The sequence below is a fragment of the Capsicum annuum genome, chromosome 10 (assembly GCF_002878395.1).
Source record: "Capsicum annuum cultivar UCD-10X-F1 chromosome 10, UCD10Xv1.1, whole genome shotgun sequence".
NCBI lineage: Eukaryota > Viridiplantae > Streptophyta > Magnoliopsida > Solanales > Solanaceae > Capsicum > Capsicum annuum.
Window position 1 is genome coordinate 55,104,373 of NC_061120.1, and position 19,829 is coordinate 55,124,201.

The following is a 19,829-nucleotide window of genomic DNA, read 5'->3' on the forward strand; positions in this document are numbered from 1 at the left end:
CACCCTTGGAGCTCAAAAAACCTTTTCAGAAACTCAAGATAATGTTTTTGATGGTTTTCATGATTTAGTTTGATTGTGTTCATGACTATTATGTTAATGGGTTCTCTAGTTAATGATTTAATTGCAATTTCTATGTGAAGTAAAGTGATATATATGTTGTACCATGTAAAACATATTAAACCCTTGAAATTTTGCCAATAGGAATGTAAATTATGATGACTATTAGTTGTATAGTGTTATGTGCATCTATTATGCTCACTAGGTGTTTGATAAAATGCCCATGTGAATGAACTAGTACCATTATAACATGCTAATAAGAGATCGCTATTCATGTACAAGTTAAATGTATGCTGAGTGTTTGATAAAAAGCCTTAGTGAAGGAATCATGATACATTATTATGCATCCTTGTCTATGTTCAAGCTTATGACTCCCAAGTACTTTATGAAATGCCTCAATGATTGTATTATGAATTGTGGACAATGGTCCTGTGTTCAAAGAAGTGTCATGTAGTGTCAGTTTAATGATATCTAGTCCTTAGGGTAATTGTACCCAACTACTTAGTTGTGTGCCTAGAGCCAACATCGGTTTCATGATAAATCTCAGTCATGCCATGATTAGAGTATTTTCAGTCATTTTCAAAACTCAGTAGAATTTAGTCAGTTATATAAATCAGGAAAACTCAGTAATCTCAGTCAGTTATCAGATAGCAATAGTATTTCATCAGTTAACAGAACTCAATGAACTCAGGCCAGTTTAGTTCAATTAATCATGTTCGGTGTATATTCAAATGGGAGTAGAATTCAGCACCGCGTGAGCCCAAGGATGGGAACTCACCTGTTAGTAGAGGGTATGATTCTTAGAAGCAATAGTTGCACTCCAGAACTACATAGCTAGTGTAGGTTAAGACATCAAACCTGCTAGTTGAGGGTAGATGAGGTGGCTTAACCTGCTATAGGAAGGTCCCACCATTCTCCTTAGAGTATATGTTAGACAAGGGATTTCTCACAGGTTATCCTTACCAGTGGCACAGTATTGACACCCTTTTAGCTGGGGTTATAGGTTAGATGCCAGATCTATTTAGAAAAAGGGACATGTTGGTAAGATGAATTCTCCCATAGTTTCAGGTACAGAATTAGGACTGTCAAATATATTCACTCAGTCTCATTAATGGAACTCAGATAGTTCTTCAGATATCAAGACTGTCAGATATAGTTGCTCAAAATAGTACGAAAATCAACTAGTTCGATTAGAATCTAAACTGTCAGATGTAGTCACTCAGTAACAATTATGTCAGTTATTAGTAACTCATGTTATTAGTATTCAAACCCAGTAATCAGTATTATCATGTATTTAGTTTCAGTTACTTTTTCTTGCATGTATTCTCACGTTCATGTTATACAGTCAATTAGTATTGTTCATGCGTATGAACCCTGTGCATTCAACCTACCAGTATATTCAATCATACTTATGCATTTGCGCTATGTTGTTTTTATACCATATGTTTAGAAGCAGAAGCTCCAGAGCATCAGTAGCATTCCAGTTCTAGTAGTTAGAGTCAGCAGTGAGTCCTTATTAGTCGAGGATATTATTATTTGATTATTTCATTATTTTTAGTAGTTCAGAGTCAGTTGGTGATATGTCCTATCAACTCCATAGTTTTCAAATAGTTTAGAGGCTTTCAGACTACAGTATGTTCAGATAGTTTATTATAGCTTTAGGTATTTCAATACCCTATTCAGATATTATTTTACTAGATATGTTACAGTTTTGAACCTTATGGCCTTACAGCTTATAGTCTGTATTTATTAAGTTTATTCCGCGGTGTTTAGTTATAGATATCAGTCATGGGATAGCTTATGGTCCTTCAGGGTTATGGGCATCGTGTAGCATTCTGGGTACCAGATTTGGGGTGTTACAAACTTGGTATCAGATCCTAAGGTTCAATACTATCCTAGGAAGTCTAAAAGCTGAATGTAGTAGAGTCTTGTGCATAGGTGTATTGTACGCCACATTGATGTACAGGAGGCCATAAGATGTTTTTGGAATAGTTTCCTTTCTTTTAGTATTCATGTCATGCTAGTGATCATAAGCTCAAGTATAACTCTAAGTCTAATTCATTTCACCCTTTCTTCTACAGAACATGCCTCCCAGGAGAAGAAATGGAAATCAGTCAGCCTCTCAACCTGTCCAAGAGGATCCCTTGGATGAACAAATTTCCCATGCAGAGTTCAGAGTTGTATTCACTACTTTTGCTAACTCATTTGCTGCCCAGAATGAACTACCAGTTTTTGTTCCAACAAACCCAGTGGCTAACACCCCAGCAGCAAGGATTTGGGACTTTACTCAAATAATCCTTCATCTTTTATCGGGTCTAAGTCAGACTCAAGAATTCATTGATCAGGTTAAGAAAGTTATAGATATCATGGGGATGTCAGCTATTGAGAGTGTTGAGCTAGCTGTATATCAGTTGTAGGATGTGGCTTACACATGGTTCTAATAGTGGAAAGCATAGAGAGCTGGTGATACAGTTCATATAGAGTGGGAGAATTTTGCCACAACTTTTCTTGATAGACTCTTTCCTCTAGAGTTGAGAGAAGCTAAGGTGCTAGAATTTATCAACCTCAGGCAGGGCAACATAATACTGAAAGAGTATTCTTTTAAGTTTACTCAACTAGCTAGATACGCTCCTCATGTAGTGGCAGACAGCAGGGCTAAGATGAGTAAGTTTGTTTCTGGGGTGAATGATAGTATGGTAAATGAATGTAGATCTGCATTGTTGATTAAAGAGATGGACATAGCCAGGCTTATGATCCATGCTCAACAGTTAGAAGAGCAAAAGATTAAGATGAGAGAAAAGTAGAATAAGATAGCAAGGACAGGTAGTTTCAACTTTTCTGAGCCTAAGTCTGAGGGTGGAAGTCGTTCTCAATTCTACCCAAAGTTATCCATTCTAGCTCCTTCCTCAACTGGTGCTTCAGTGCTAAAATTCAGAGACGGCAGCAGAGATAGGTCTCCATGTCTTTACGTCTCATGGCAGTGTTAGTAATACCTAAACCTATCCTCTTTAATAGATATATGGCAAGCACTATCAGGGTACTTATAGAGCTGACAATGATGTTTGCTTCAGATGTGGCAAGGCAGGCCATAGAGTCATAGATTGTTCTCATCCAGGTCCTCAAGGTCAACATAACCATTTCTCAACTTAGTCTGGTCAACTGAATCGGTAGGGTGCCACTTCTAGTGCTACTAGTGGCCAACGCCCAAATAAACTCTACACTATTCAGTCTCGACAAGATTAGGAAAATTCTCCTGATGTGGTTACTGGTACATTACAGGTCTTTCATTAGTATGTTTATGCTTTGCTAGATCCAGGAGCTTCTTTGTATTTTCTTACTCCTTATATAGCAGTTGATTTCAGATCAGTCCCAAAATTCTAGCAGAGCCTATGTCAGTCTCCACCCTAGTAGGTAAAACTATCATAGACCGACGAGTATACAGGAACTGTCCGATTATGGTATCTCAGAAGGTCACTTTAGCAGACTTAGTCTAATTAAAGATGAATAATTTTGATGTCATTCTCAGCATGGATTGGCTTCATTCCTGCTATGCCACAGTCGACTGCACAAATAGAATTGTCCAGTTTCAGTTTCTTAATAAACCTATCCTAGAGTAGAGAGGTAGTATTTAGTTTTCAGAGGTCAGTTTATTTCCTACCTTCGAGCATGAAAAATAATATCTAAGGGATTTGTCTATCATCTTGTTTGAGTTAACGACTCTATTTCCAAAACTTCCAGTTTTGAATCAGTCCCAGTAGTGAATGAATATTTAGATATCTTTCCCAAAGATCTTCCAGGAATATCTCTCGAAAGGGAAATAGACTTTGGTTTTGATCTTCTTCCAGATACTCAGCCTATATCTATTCTACCATCCAGAATGGCACCAGCAGAACTCAGAGAATTGAAATAACACTAAAGGATCTCCTAAATAAGGGATTCATCAGACCCAGAGTGTCCCCATGGGGCACACCAGTCTTATTCGTGTGAAAGAAAGATGGTTCTCTCAGAATGTGCATTGATTACAATCAACTTAATAAATTCACGGTCAAGAACAAGCATCCACTTCCCAAAATTGATGACTTGTTTGACCAATTTCAGGGTACCATCAGTTTCTCTAAGATAAATCTCAAATCAGGCTATCATCAGCTAAGAGTCAGAGAATGTGACATTCCAAAAATAGCCTTCTGTACTCGGTATGGTCACTTTGAATTCTTAGTTATATCCTTTGGTTTTACCAATGCCTCAGCAGCTTTCATGGACTCGATGAATCATGTGTTCAAGCAGTACTTGGACATGTTCATCATAGTCTTCATAGATGACATCCTTGTTTACTCCTACAGTGAGCGTGATCATGTAGACCATCTCAAAATAGTATTGCAGACTCTCAAAAATCATCAGTTGCTCGCCAAATTTAGTAAGGGCAAATTTTGGCTAAGGTCAGTAGCATTCCTTGGTCATATCATTTCCGGGGATGGCATCAGAGTTGATCTTCAAAAGACTGAAGCAGTAAGAAACTAGCCTTGTCCTATATCTCCATCAGATATTAGGAGCTTCTTTGGTTTAGCTGGCTATTACAGATAATTTATTGAGGGATTTTCTTCTATTGCATCCCCTATGTACAGATTGACTCAGAAGAAAGTCAAATTTTAGTGGTCAGACCCTTGCGAGAAGAGTTTTCAGGGGTTGAAGCCTCGACTCACTTTACCTCTAATTCTAGTATTACCAAATAGTTTAGATGGGTTTATCGTGTACTGTGATACATCCAGAGTATGTTTGGGTTGCGTCCTCATGTAGGATGGTAAGGTCATAGCCTATGTTTCTAGACAGCTAAAACCTATGCGAAAAATTATCTGACTCATGATCTTGAGTTAGTAGCCATAGTTTTTGCCTTAAAGATTTGGAGGCATTACTTGTACAGTGTTCATGTAAATGTGTTCACAGATCATAAAAGCCTTCAGTACGTATTCTCTCATAGAGATCTAAATCTTCATCAGAAGAGGTGATTAGAGCTCTTGAAAGATTACGAAATGAGTGTCCTTTATCATCCGAGAAAGTCCAATATAGTGGCCGACACCCTTAGTCGACTGTCTATGGGTAGTGTTACTCATGTTGAGGATAGTAAGAAGAAGTTAGCTCAGGAATTTCATCAGCTTGCCCGACTAGGTGTCCACTTAGTCGATTCAGCAAAAGGTAGTATAAGGGTTTAGAACAGCTCAGAATCATCTCTATTTTCCAAAGTTAAGGAAAAGCAGGATAGAGATTTTAGTCTAATCAAGTTGAAAGAATCAGTCAAAGATCAGAAAGTAGAGGTTTCTCCCAAGGGAGAGATGGTGTTTTGCGTTGTTAGGGTCGTCTTTGTATGCAAGGTATAGATGACTTTGAGGCAACAAATTCTCATAGAAGTGCATGGTGTATGCTATTTTATTCATCTGGGGCCACTAAAATATACCTCAACTTACAGGAGATCTGTTGGGGGAGTGGGATGAAGAGAGATATTTCAGAGTTTGTGGCTAAGTGCTCTATATGTCAGCAGGTTAAGATAGAGCATCAGAAGCCTAGTTGGTCCATGCAGGATTTCAATATTCTTACTTGGAAATGGGAAGAAGTGAACATGGACTTAGTGATGGATTTGCCTCGTACTCATTGCCAGCAAGATTCAGTATGGGTCATTGTAGACAAGATGACCAAATCAGCTCATTTTCTTCCAGTCCATACTTCTTATTTAGCCGAGGATTATTCCAAACTCTATATCAAAGAGTTTTTCAAATTACACGGCATTCTGTTGTACTTTATTTTAGACAGAGGTACCCAGTTCACCTCTCTCTTTTGGAAACCATTCCAAAAGGGTATTAGTACCCAAGTTTATCTTAGTACAACCTTTTATCCCTAGATAGATGGTCAAGTAGAAAGGACCATTTAAAATTTAGAAGATATGTTGCAAGCGTGTGCAATTGATTTCAAGGGTAGTTGGGATGATCACTGGCCTTTGATTGAATTTCCATAGAACAACAACTATCATTCCATCATTCGGATGGCTCCATTTGATGCTCACTATGGTAGGAGATGCAGATCTCCAATCGTTTGGTTTAAAGTTAGTGATGCCTAAGTTATAGAGCCTGACTTAGTATTTCATTCCTTAGATAAAGTCCAATTAATTAGAGAAAGACTCTGGGCTGCTCAAAGCCAACAGAAGTCTTAGCAGATATGCACAGAAAGGATCTCGAGTTTGAGATTGGTGACTATGTTTAATTAAAGATCTCTCCCATGATGGGAATGAAGAGATTTGTCAAGAGGGGAAAGCTCACTCCCCGATATGTCGGTCCCTTTAAAATTCTCAGTCGTTCCATCAAGGTAGCTTATGAGCTCGAATTGCCTTCAAATCTAGCCTCAGTTCATTCAGTGTTCCAGATCTCTTTGCTCAGGAAGTGCATAGGTTACCCATCAGTTGTAGTCCCAATAGAGGGCATTAATGTTTAGAAGAGCCTCTCTTATGAAAATATTTATGTCAAAACTCTTGACTACTAGACTCGTAGACTGAGGAACAAAGCAGTCCCTTTAGTCAAAGTTCTTTGGTGAAATTAGTCTGTTGAGGGAGCTACTTAGGAAACAGAAGCAGATATGTAGACCAAGTATCCTCACCTCTTTTTTGCAAACTCAGACTCAGCCCAAGGTGATAGTTTTTATTAAGCTTGCTCAATTATCATGATCCATTTCATTATCAACTTGGTATTCAGTTTCATGCTCAGAATTCTATCATACACATGGTATCAAATACCATCACATATTCAGTCATATGTCCATGCATCATGTCAGTCACATATTCATGCATCAGACATGTATCCTCATTATGAGAAACTTAGCTTATCAAAAATCTCAGTCAAGCATTCATGAATCAGTCATGCAAGCATCAGATATGCATGTTCAGTACAATATATTCATTTTATCACTTAAGTCAATCATGAAATCATGTTTCAGTTATTCATGTCCTATATATACTTTAGTTTGTATTTTCCCAATCTCAGTCAATCTCATTCGAGGATGAATGTTCTCAAGGGGGAGATATTGTAAGACCCCATAAAATTTCTAAGCTTAAATCATTTCTTTAAGCTTGTCAAGAGGTCCCATACTTAGAAAATTCTAGGTAAGTTCTTAGATTTGGTTTATTTTTGTCCTTCGAAAGTTAGCAATCTCATTTTGCTACCTTAATGTCCTTTAATGGTCCATATTTTGGTTAATTCATGATCAGAGAGATCAATAGGTATTCTCGAACAAGTTTTAATTTTTTGGACCTCGTTTAGACCACGTTTGGTATCCCAAAATAGTGGACCAATGCAATCTTGGCACGCCACATCGCCTATCACATTGGTTAACATTGTTGTAGGGACTGCCAGATAAAATACGGAGGCTTGGCATGATCATAGAATGACACGTCGGGTATCGCGTCGATGCCCAGTTTTCAGTCATTAAATGTTCGTATTTTTAAGGGCAAAAGGGTTAATTTTCCACCCCCTATATAAGCCTACAACACGAGATTCAGCCATTATTTCACAAAAATTGTTGTTACTCTCAAATACTCTGAAGAACAAGTCTAGGGTTTTCATAGGAACTTCAAATTCAAGAGATTCTACTGTTATTTTTCAAGAATTTTTCATCCAAGGTATATCAAGTGTTCATCCTAGGGTTCCTTCCACCCTTGGAGCTCAAGAAACCTTTTCAAAAACTCAATATAAAGTTTTTGATGGTTTTCATGATTTAGTTTGATTGTGTTCATGACTATTATGCTAATAGGTTCTCTATTTAATGATTTAATTGCAATTTTTATGTGAAGTAACGCGATATATATGTAGTACCATTAAAAACATGTTAAACCCTTGAAATTTTGCCAATGGAAATGTAAATTCTGATGAAGATTAGTTGTCTAATGTTATGTGCATATATTATGCTCGCCAGGTGTTTGATGAAATGCTCATGTGAATGAACTAGTACCATTATAACATGATAATAAGAGATCCCTATTCAAGTACAAGTTAAATGTATGCTGAGTGTTTGATAAAAATACTTAGTGAAGGAATCATGATACATTATTATGCATCCTTGTCTATGTTCAAGTTTATGACTCCCAAGTACTTAATGAAATGCCACAATGATTGTACTATGGATTGTGGACTATGGTCCTATGTTCAAAGAAGTGTCATGTAGTGTCAGTTTCATGCTATCGAGTCCTGGGGGTACTTGTACCCGACAACTTAGCTGTGTGCCTAGAGCCAGCGTCGGTTTCATGATAAATCTCAGTCACGCCATGATTAGTAGTATTCTTAGTCAGTTTTAGAACTTAGTAGAATTTAGTCAGTTACATGACTCAGGAAAACTCAGTAATCTCAGTAATCTCAGTCAGTTATCAGATCTTAATAATATTCCATCAGTTAATGGAACTCAAAGAACTCAGGCCAGTTCAATTCAGTTAATCATGCTCAGTGTCTATTCAAATGGGAGTAGGATTCAGCATCGAGTGAGCCTAAGGATGGGAACTCACCTGTTAGTAGAGGGTGTGATTCTTATAAGCAATCCTTGTGCTCTAGAACTACGTAGCTAGTGTAGGTTAAGACATCAAACCTGCTAGTTGAGGGTAGATGAGATGGATTAACCTCTTATATGAGGTTCCCACTATTCTCCTTAGAGTACCTATTATATGAGGGATTTCTCACAGCTTATCCTTACCAATGGTGCAATATTAACACCCTTCTAATTGGGATTACAGGTTGGACCCCAAATCTATTTAGAAAAAGGGCATGTCGATTCGATGAATTATCTCACAGTTTTAGTTATAGAATTAGGACTGTCAGATACAGTCACTCAGTCTCAGTAATAGAACTCAGATAGTTCTTCAGATATCAGGACTTTCAGATATAGTCACTCAGCACAGTATAGAACATAACTAGTTCCATCAGAATCTAGACTATCAGATTCAGTCACCCAATAACAGTTATGTTAGTTATTAGTAACTCATGCTATCAGTATTCAGACCCAGTAGTCAGTATTATCACGTATTTAGTTTCAGTTAATTTTTTGTGCATGTATTCTCACATTCATGTTATACAGTTAGTATTGTTCATGCATATGAACCCTGTACATATTCACTTAAGTGAAGGATTAACCACTCACACACATTCATGTACTCTAACTACTCACACACATTTATTAAAGACAGGGACTCCAACTGTATGCTCATATATTCGACATTGGGACTCTAACTCTTTGTCCATGCATCTACATACATTCAATTCCACACATAAGGACTTTAACCCGTTTGGCCAATTTAACATTATACAAGACCATATGGTCCTCATGGGAGCCTTTTTTACTTAACCATTTCAATCGGTCAATGCCTTAATTCAGGTCATCATACAATTCAAGCTATGGTTCTCAAGACCTTTTCAATCCATTCATATTTTATTAGCAATTCTATACCACAATTTAGTCCCACACATAATTCACGTTTATTTTTATGTTAGGTACTTTAACCCCCTTCTTATTCAACGAGCCATTAAGGTTATCAATTGCATAATAAGCAGATCACTTTACCTTCACAATGTCATTTATCAAGAATACATACACCTTGGGACATTTCCCTAGTTCACAATATCATCATCAAGTAAGTAGACATTTTCACAAAAACCTTGTGTACATGCCCTTACCAAGGCCAATTTCATGGTAGAGACCATCAAGACTAGGGTTAATCAATACCCACTTATTAGACCACATATAAAATCATTCACATGTACAAACTACCATCAATAACATGTATAAACATAAGTCTAAGTAAGAGTCATCATTATTTATCATTAGGCAACAAAACCCTTTTCATTTAATTTCAAAACCAACATGTACACTTACTAATCCAAGTGTGAAATACATGGGATACGAGTTATTTATAAAGGGGATGAGCTATATGCCTTAGACAACTTCAATCACAAAGAATATAGACTCCTCTTTGCCTCTTGGAGGTCACTCTTGAAACCCTAGCCTCCAATTCTTCAAAGATGCACTTTAGATAGTATTTAGAGTGTTTGATCCATTAAAATGGATGTTTATAAGGCTACACACACTTATGTAGTAAGAGGTTTTAGGGTTTTAGGAATGGTAAATGACCATAAGTCCCTTAGTTAAAAGGAATAAAAATAAACTCATCCAGGGTAACGACTCACTTAAGTAGTCGTACCCTATGATACAAGTGGTACCCTGACTTGTATCCTAGGCATCTCCTAGGTGACACGTACTATTTAGGGTACGAATATGCACCCTTAAGTCATATCTAATGGGTATGAATCACCCCCTAGTCATATGCTCCACTCATAACAAAACTAGTCTACCCTAAGCCAAGTCCTCACTCTATATGACTCACCTAGGTACGACTCATACCCTTAGGGTACCATTGAGTCAGGGTCACTCGTATAAAATATAGAATGCTACCCTTCCTAGGCTTCTCAAGGTATGAGGGATAGGTGAGGGAGGATATGACTCATATCCATTGAGTACGACTTAAGCCCCTAGTCGTACCCACCCCGTGATGAAGTTTTTCAATGGCTCTAAGTATAGGTGTTTCACCTTATTGTAAGCTTGTTGCACCTTACTGATACCGGGCCAGACATTATGTTTGTTTCTAGTTTATTGTCACGATATATGCAATGCCCCAAAACTACACCTTTTAGAGCTGATAAAAGGGTGTTAAGTTACATTAGAGGGACAATCGATTATTGAATTTGGTAAAAGACATGGAGGATAGAGATCTTATTGGTTATTCAGATAGTAACTGGGGCGGATATTTGGACGGTTACAATAGAATATTTCATTAATTTTTTCATTTGGTGCAGGCATTTTTTCTTATAGAATAAAGAATCTAGATATCGCAGCTCAAGATTCAGTGGAAGTCCAGTACGTGGTTGTTTTATCTATCTTAAATCAAGGAGCTTGGTTGAGAAATATCTTATTTGAGTTGGATCTTCTTCCAAAACAACCAATTTTAATCTATGTGGATAATAAATCAGCTGTTGTGATGGCTAAAAATCTAGTGCAACATGGAAGAACGAAGAATATCAATATTAGTTTCATGCTTTAAGGGATGTCTAGAAAAATGGTAAAGTCAAGCTAGTGCATAGCAGCAGTGAAGAACAACAAGTTAATATCCTAACGAAGGCTCGACGCCACTAATAAGTTTGAGTTTCAAAGGATATTACAGGGAGTTCCAATGAAAAATCTTAAGGAAGAGTGTTAGGAAATTAAGATTTCTCTAGAAACTCCTTGATACTAGATATTTTTGTAGTAGACAAGTCTTTTTAGTTTAAATGAGTGGTGGTTAGTTAGCCACATATGTTAATAGTTTTGTGTGAGATATTTTTATAACTATGTGGTATGTAATCTTCACTATATATACATCTAAAAGGTATTTGTAATGAAGTATTTAGAGAGAAATAGAACTCAAGAACCTTTGGTCTTCTCCTTCTTACTCTATAGTTTTTTGTAGCAATTTACAACTACAATTTTCTTATTATTTCTCCCTGTTGTTTTACACTACCTATTCCTTTTGTTTCTAACACTTTTTGTAGAATGCTTGAGAAATAAATTAAGCCATTCTACAATCATTTAATAGATATAAATCTATCTACTACTGTGGGTAAGTTTGAAGCTGCTCTAAAGTTTTCTTGCATTTGGTTTGTCCTTGCCCTTCAATATACAATTGTATAAATATTTCATGAACTCTCTGCTTGCATTCCATCTTTAGCATGTTGAACCTGTAACCAATCCTTTTATCCCAAATCTGATATAATGTGGCTGCAAGAAAAAAGCCCAGAATACCTATGCATGATCTATAATTACTAATTTGAAGCATCATTCATTGTACTTCCTAATTCCAGGTTCCAATATGTTTGTTAAAACATAACCATTTCATCAGTGATTTCCAAATATGAGTAGAGTAGGGGGAATTAAAAAACAAGTGTGCAGCAGTCTCTTCTACTTATGCATTGTAAAGTACACAATCAGATGTAACATGTTGGAAAACCAGGCACATGCAGTGAAAACAAATAGACAAGATCAGTTGCATGTAATATAGACAACCAACATAAACACATAGTTTACGCAAAGGAGTCTTAAGAATAATCAGGAATACCTCTTGAAGTGTGAGCAGATATATAGAAGAGAATTGATCTTCGAATCTGTGGTCTTCTATGGTGATCCCAAGTTCACAATCAAACTCTCTCAATATGCGGGTGGGCAAGTACTGAATAGAATACTCTATTCTTTCTATTTTCCTTCTTATTGTTCAATTTCTAGTCTAGGGAAATCCCTACTTGTAGATACTTCCCCAGTCCAAAGAGGAAAAGAAAACAACCACTTGTTTCTACTTGAACAAGGACAGATGATTTCTCCTTTTCCCATAAAAAATTGGATTTCTAGTTCTAGTATGATGTGGGCACTATATGGACTATAGAATTAATTATTGAGGCTCTCTATTATGATAATAATTCAAAATACCAATTTGAATGCTTCGTACCATCATAAATTATAAATTATTTCACTAAAAATTTGTAATTGCACTCCTTTATTTTTATTTCATAATTTTCCATTAAACATTTATGTAATTCCCCATGTTAAGATTACAGATACTAATCAATAAATTAAATTACTGACAAATTTAATATAATAATTAATTTCTTTAGAGCAATGTTTAACTTATTTCATATGTCGAATTCATAAATCCACCGGCTGGATTTACACATGAAAACTTATAAGCTTCTCATAAAAGGCATATCATCAATCTCTATACCGAGACATAGATTCCATCAACTAACTTATTATTTCACCAATATATATTATTATCATCCAATCTACCAAGAATATCAACCCATCTAAAAACCTCACCTTTAAATAAATCAAAATGAACAATAATATATACAGATCATAATAGTTATATCAGGATTGAGAATATAAGTATATTTAATAGTTTAGAGAATATGTTTTTATTAGTTAGTCTAAAACAACTATCGTGACTCGATACTATTTAATACATACAAAATGCAGTAGCACGAGAAGTTAGAACTACACCATTCTCATAATAAGGTAAATTACATTTAATTTTATGCTACAATCATTCTGATGGTTTGCCCAAATTTCCACGGATGATCGTGAACTATAACTTTAACTTATAAGAACCGATGATTTAATTTTCTGTGTATAAGCTAAAACTCTATGCACTAAATCATCTACTATATAAATTGAGGACACATAGATGACAATGATCTATTTAATGTAATGATTTATTGAGTTGAATAAATAAATAAATAAATAATCATTGTATAAATAATACTACATCAAAACCGCATAGTTTATATTATATCATCACATAACACTGATCCCTTATTTTCAAAGTCTTATTAATTATTCCCAACCAACCTTGCATTGCTAGCTGTTAGACCCCCAGTCTAAGATATGATGGTTGACAAGCCATGTCAAGGTGCACATTGTCCTTGACATGTGCTAAGGAAAACAATATAATGTCATGTTGGCGATGAGATAGCCGGTAGCTATTGATGACCAAGGTGGTTGGAGTAATGGCAAGGCATTCTTGGGCACATAAGGCAACGAAAAATGCATGGCACCTATGCGGGAATGCGTGCAGGCAGTGACATAAGCATGGCACGGCACTGGTATAAAATTAGCATTGGCATGGCACAGGTAATCGCATGTCATAGGCGTGGGCATTGGCATGGTCAAGACAGTGTCATAACATAGGCAATGGCGTGTCCTAGGAAGTGACATGGCTGAGATATCAGCATGGCATGGCGCAGGCACATGAAATAACATGACATGGGCAAGGCATAATGCTGGCAAGGCGTGGCGTGGCTGAGAAGCATGACAAGACAAAGATGAAATGGTCAAGTGTTGGAAGGCTGGAAATTGGCTAAGTGTTGAACATTAGAAAAATTAGCTAAATGGGTAGAGCTGCCCATGTGCTTGTCACATGGGGCAGTTGCTAAGTTTGAATTTTAAAAGTTGTAAACATGTGTGATTTTTAGAATGTATTTGAATACTTAGATCAGGCTGTTTAGTTATGTGATAAGCATGCAGCCATGTCCAATGGCATGCTGCCAGGTGTCATTAGTTGTAACTATTGTAACTGTCCATGTGCTGTCTATTAATAGGGTTGCTGGAAATTAGACATGGCAGTGAGTGTTGTATGCCTTTGTATAATTCGTGTGACATTATCCTTCCTAATTCTGAGAGAATAATAAAGGTTGGGAACTTGTTTCCTGTATATTGTTGAGTATTTTATATTTTTGCAAACTTAGTCTATTATAGTTACACTGTGCAGCATGTGTGTGGCTAAAGTTATGCAGTGTAGTATGATTACCAAGCAGTGGTGTTGCAAAAAAGAAAATGCCTCTTTCTCAACTGGTATCAGATCATTTCTGTATAAAAATAGTAACTTTCGCTCAACTAAATGATTATGTTACATGAGTTTGAAACTTCATTTGCATTAATGATGAACTCAAACAAAGTGGAGGCCTGGTGGATTTGATCACTCAAATCAATGCCTTAAAGAAAGAACTGGAACTGTTGTATACCCAGCTTGATGAACAGTCTATGGAATTTTTGAACACACGCGAGGCTTTGATGTCACTGGTGCAGGACCAAGGCAAGGTAATGGCAGATCTACTGACAAAGATGATGGTGCCACGACATGCTGTGGTTGTGTCATGGCAGTCTTATAAAGAAAGTTCCAAATTTAAAATTCCTGAGCCCAAACCTTTTGGCAGAGCTAGAAGTGCCAAGGAGTTAGAGATTTTTCTATGGGACACATAGCAGTATTTCACTACTGCCCGAGTTGCTGAGATGTACAAGTTGAACATAACCATGATGTACTTGACGGGCGATACAAAATTATGGTGGAGGACTTGGAATACAGATGATGAAAGTGTTGGACATCCCAAAACTGATACTTGGGAAAAGTTGAAGAAGGAAATGAGGGACCAATTCCTTCCTAGCAATGACTCATGGATTGCTAGAGACAAGTTGAAAAGACTAAGGCAACATGGAATAATTTGTGACTATATCAAGGAATTTACTTCTATGATGAGACATCTAGAACATGTTTGATGAATACAAGTTACATAACTTCATCTTAGGGATGCAGGCATGGGTCCAAAACAAATTAAAAAGGCAGAATGCGAAAGACTTGCCTAGTGTAATTGTTGCTGCTAACTTTGTTGTATTTTTGCTTAAATCATTCTAATTCTGACATTCCCACTTCTTCAAATTCTAAGAAAAAGGCTGAAAAATAGGAAGGGAAGAAAGAGGGACGAAATGACAAGGGTGACAAGAGCAAGGCCCCAATGAATACCAAAAACACCAAGAACAAGGGAAAAGATGGCAATACTAAGAATTCTTGGACTTGTAGTGGACCATATTTGTCCAAGAGTTATCCTAATTGTGAAAGAGTGAATTATATGCTTGCTAGAAATGTGAATCAAGTTGGGGGTGACGAAGTTGTTGCTGCTTTGGCGAATCCTTAGGGTTTGTTACTTAATCATATCAGTTTACTGAATGTTGAGGGTGAATCCTCAATTTCATTCAACCCTCATGCTGCTTTAATTCACATAAATATTAAAGTTTATGGCAATCGTATGATGGCAATGGTAGATACCTAATGTTGGGTGTATTTATGCATTCTAGTATTAATATTCTAGCCATTTTTAGCCTTGTTTTAAGGTTGATTATTATACTATATGTGTTTATAATGACATAAATGAGCATTCATGTATCTAAATATGTGTTTACAATGTTTAATGGTGTTTTCACATGATTTTTTATTCAATTTGAGCATTTAGAGTTCAACCGAGAAAACTAGTGTGACTAGCTTGAGCTAGGTGTTTGTCTAGTCTATTGTGTTGGGTTCTAATGTGTTTTAATGAGTTACTAAAGTTGTTATTATGTATTTATATATTAAACAACTTATTTATATTCCTCAAAGGTCAATTGTATCAAAACAAGAGTCAAAACAATGAGCTTAAGTTCAATGTGCATTTAACCTATGTTTAGCTCATGTTTTGAGTTCACCATCTTGGATTTTGTGTTGTTTTGAGCTCTAATTTGTGGTATTTAATTCTTTAGGATGATTTTTAAATGGATTATCATGATATATTAAATATATACAAGCTTCAACCAAGTTAAAAAAATCATAAAGGCTCGAAATGGCTCAACGGAAGAACAATACAAAAAATGAGGCAGTTTGGACCCCTGAAATATCTGGGGTCCGTGTGGGCTGTAAAAATGTCCAATGGAATGATGAAGAACACAAATGGATTAATAATAGGCCCAATTTTGAGTCCCATATACATGTGTATTATTTAATGGACTGTGAGGAGGTGACACAACGCGATGAAATCGCATCGAGATTCTGGAAATTGGTTTTTCAGCCCAGCTATAAAAGTAAAATGTTGACAAAATTAGCAAACACATCTTTTGACTTTGGGGAAGCATAGGAGCGGCGAAAATAACAGAAACCTCTCATTTAGGGTTTTTAACATTCTTTTAAACATCTTCCATTTGAATATTTATTGTGGGTATGATTTATTACTTATTCTTGATTATGAATTCAATACATATTGTTGATTTTTGTAGCATGAGTAGCTAATTTTCTTTACTTGAGTTGTGGGATCTATGAGTTTGATATTATAAAACATTAGTTGATCAAGGTTTGCAAGACATTAGGAACTTCTTGATAATTTTTTTGTTGTACATTTTGTTTATTGGTTGCAAACAATAAACTTAGCCTAGTGTTGATTTGCATGGAATAAGAAATCAATCTAATGGAAGTGAATTATCAATGGAGATTCAGAATGCTAAGCTCCATTTAAATGATTAACTCTATGACAAGGTTAATTAACTTGAGATAAAACCTAGTCAAGCATTAGCTTTCCTAAGTTTGGAAGAATTAGGGAATTGAAGATCTAAGCAGGTCGGGAGACATTTAGATTATGCTTGAACATTGATGGTCTGTTGTTCCTATCTATCACAAGAATCTTGAGCCATAGCTAATATTTATCAAGCACCAATACTCATAGTGAACACAACTCTGGTTTCCCATAATATTGTTAAATTAAAGTGTTTAGTAACTTTTGTTAAACCATTAAAAAAACCATGTTTTATCTTTTTGTATAATTTGTTTGAATTGAACTTGTAGCGATAGTTTTAAATTAGTTTAATCTCCACTCACATTTTTCCTCGTGGATTCAACCCCGACTCCAAATTAGGTAAATATATTGATGACGATTGCCTTGCACTAAAGTGACATGTAAGTTGAGCGTTATCAATTCCAGGGCCACTCATACTTTTGTGGATGCCAAAGTTGCTGTAAAATATGGTCTAAAGTTAAATAAAAATACATCCTTTGTCCAAACTATGAGTTCAAAGGCATAAGTCATTGTAGGCATAGATTATGATGTGTAAATGGTGGTTGGAAGTTGGACAGGAAAGCATAACTTGATGGCTATGCCGTAATTTTGAAATCATTCTCGGGATAGATTTCCTTAGAAAAGTTTGCTTTGTTCCTTTTCCTCACTTAGATGGAGTGATGATCATGGACAAAGTCAATCCAAGTTTTATCAAGGTTGCTCATCCTTATGGAGAGAGAAAGAAAGTAAATAACAAGGGCCCTATCATTTCTGTTATTTTGATTGAGAAAGGATTAAAGAAAGGTGATGAAATTTTCCTTGCTCCATGATTGAAGTGAAGCTAGATGTGATAGTGGAGGTTCCGAACTGTGATCCTAAAGTATTAAAGCAATTTACTGATGTGATGCCTCCTGAATTACCTAAAGAGTTTTCGCTAAAAAGGGACATTGATCATAAGATAGAGTTGATTCCAGGTTCTATTTCCCCTGCACAAGCTCCTTATATAATGGCTTCCGAAGAGTTGGTTGAATTGTAAAAACAATTTAATGAATTGTTGGATCCGAAGAAGATGCAAACAAATGTTGAATGGAAGGCGCCCAGTGGGATCAAGGAATTGAGATCATTCTTGGGGATGGCTAACTATTATAACAAGTTCATTGTAGGTTACACTAAGAAAGATATGGCCTTGACAGATTTGCTTAAGAAAGATGTCAAGTGGGTGTGGTCTGATAAGGGCGATGCAGCATTTCAGATGTTGAAGAAAGATATCGCTTCAAAGCCCATTTTAAAGCTTCTAGACTTTGAGTTACCTTTTGAACTACAAACTGATGCATCAGATAAGGCTGTTGGAGGCGTTTTGGTGTAAGAAGACCATTCTGTGGCCTTTAAAAGTCAAAAATTGAGTGATGTTGAACAATGATTCGACCCATGAAAAGGAGATGGTTATAGTGGTGCATTGTTTATAGACTTAGAGGGTATACTTTTTGGGTACTCGATTTGTGGTGCGGATAGACAATGTTGCGAACATGTTATTTAAGACGCAAAAGAAGCTGAGTCCAAATCAGGCCTGATAACAGGAATTGTTGGCTGAGTATGACTTCATGTGGGAGCACAAGCTAAGAAAGCACAACCAGGTTTCTGATGCACTAAGTTGGAAAGAGGTATTTGCTGCAGTATACTCTATTTCTAGACTTAAGACTGATTTTCTAGACAAAATTAAATTTTGTGCTACAAATGACCCACTCTACGTCAAGTGGATGGATCAAGTGAAATATAGGACTATTCGAAGGTATTAGATCGAGGATGATCGCCTTTACCTTAAGGGGGAGAATCGTCGTACCTCAAGGTAGTGGACTGCAAAAAGACATAATGAAAGAGGCGCTTGAAACTTCTTAGGCTGGTCATCCTGGTGTTGAGCGGATGTTAGCCCTACTATCCTAAGTATATTTCTAGCCTAAGATGGAAGATGACATTGAAGCATATGTGAAGACTTATCAAGTGTGTCAAAGAGACAAAACTGAATGTATGAAGGAGGTAGGTTTGTTACAGCCTCTGCCTATTCCTGAAAGGCCATGGTTATCTGTCTCTATGGACTTCATTTCTGGGTTTTCTAAGGTGGATGGCAATGCATCTATAATTTTAGTGGTGGACAGGTTTCGAAGTACGCTATTTTTGTTACTTCTCTAATTACTTGCTCGTCAGAAGTTGCTGCAGGATTATTTTATAAGAACGTGGTGAAGCACTTTGGTTTTCCAAGAGATATTGTGAGTGATAGAGATGTCGATTCACTGGTCAGTTATGGCATACATTATTTAGCATGATGGGGACTGATCTGAAGTTTTCCACAGCAAATCCTCCTCAAACTAGGAGAATAAATCACTTGCTAGAAGAGTACCTAAGGCACTATGTGACAGCAAGCCAGCGAAACTGGGCAAACTTACTTGATATAGCACAGTTTTACTACAATCTGCACAGGTCATCGGTAACAAAAGAAAGTTCGTTTGAACTTGTCTTAGGCATGTAGCCTATGACACAATTGGAAGTAGTGATGCTAAAAAGCAAAGGAATTCCCTGCTGCTTACAAATATACAAAAGACAAGCATGAGATTCTTGTTGAGGCACAAGATAGCTTGAGAAATTCCCAGAAGCACATAAAGATGTATACTGATAAGTATAGACGTACGGTGGAGTTCAGTGTGGGAGACAAAGTGATTTTAAAGCTCACTCCCAAAATTCGGAAATAGATTGTGAGAAAAAAGAGGCATAGGGGATTGATCCTAACGTACGATGTCCCGTTCAAAGTCATTGAGAAGATTGGGGAAG

At 36.5% G+C, this 19,829-nt stretch overlaps 1 protein-coding gene across 1 annotated transcript; it reads left to right on the forward strand.

The window, feature by feature from the left end:
- Positions 1-17,832: 17,832 nt before the first annotated feature.
- Positions 17,833-18,372, forward strand: LOC124887730 (uncharacterized mitochondrial protein AtMg00860-like). Its single transcript, XM_047397640.1, has 2 exons — positions 17,833-18,030; positions 18,073-18,372. Exons 1-2 carry the CDS (start codon positions 17,833-17,835, stop codon positions 18,370-18,372), a joined length of 498 nt encoding a protein of 165 aa, XP_047253596.1.
- Positions 18,373-19,829: the final 1,457 nt, after the last annotated feature.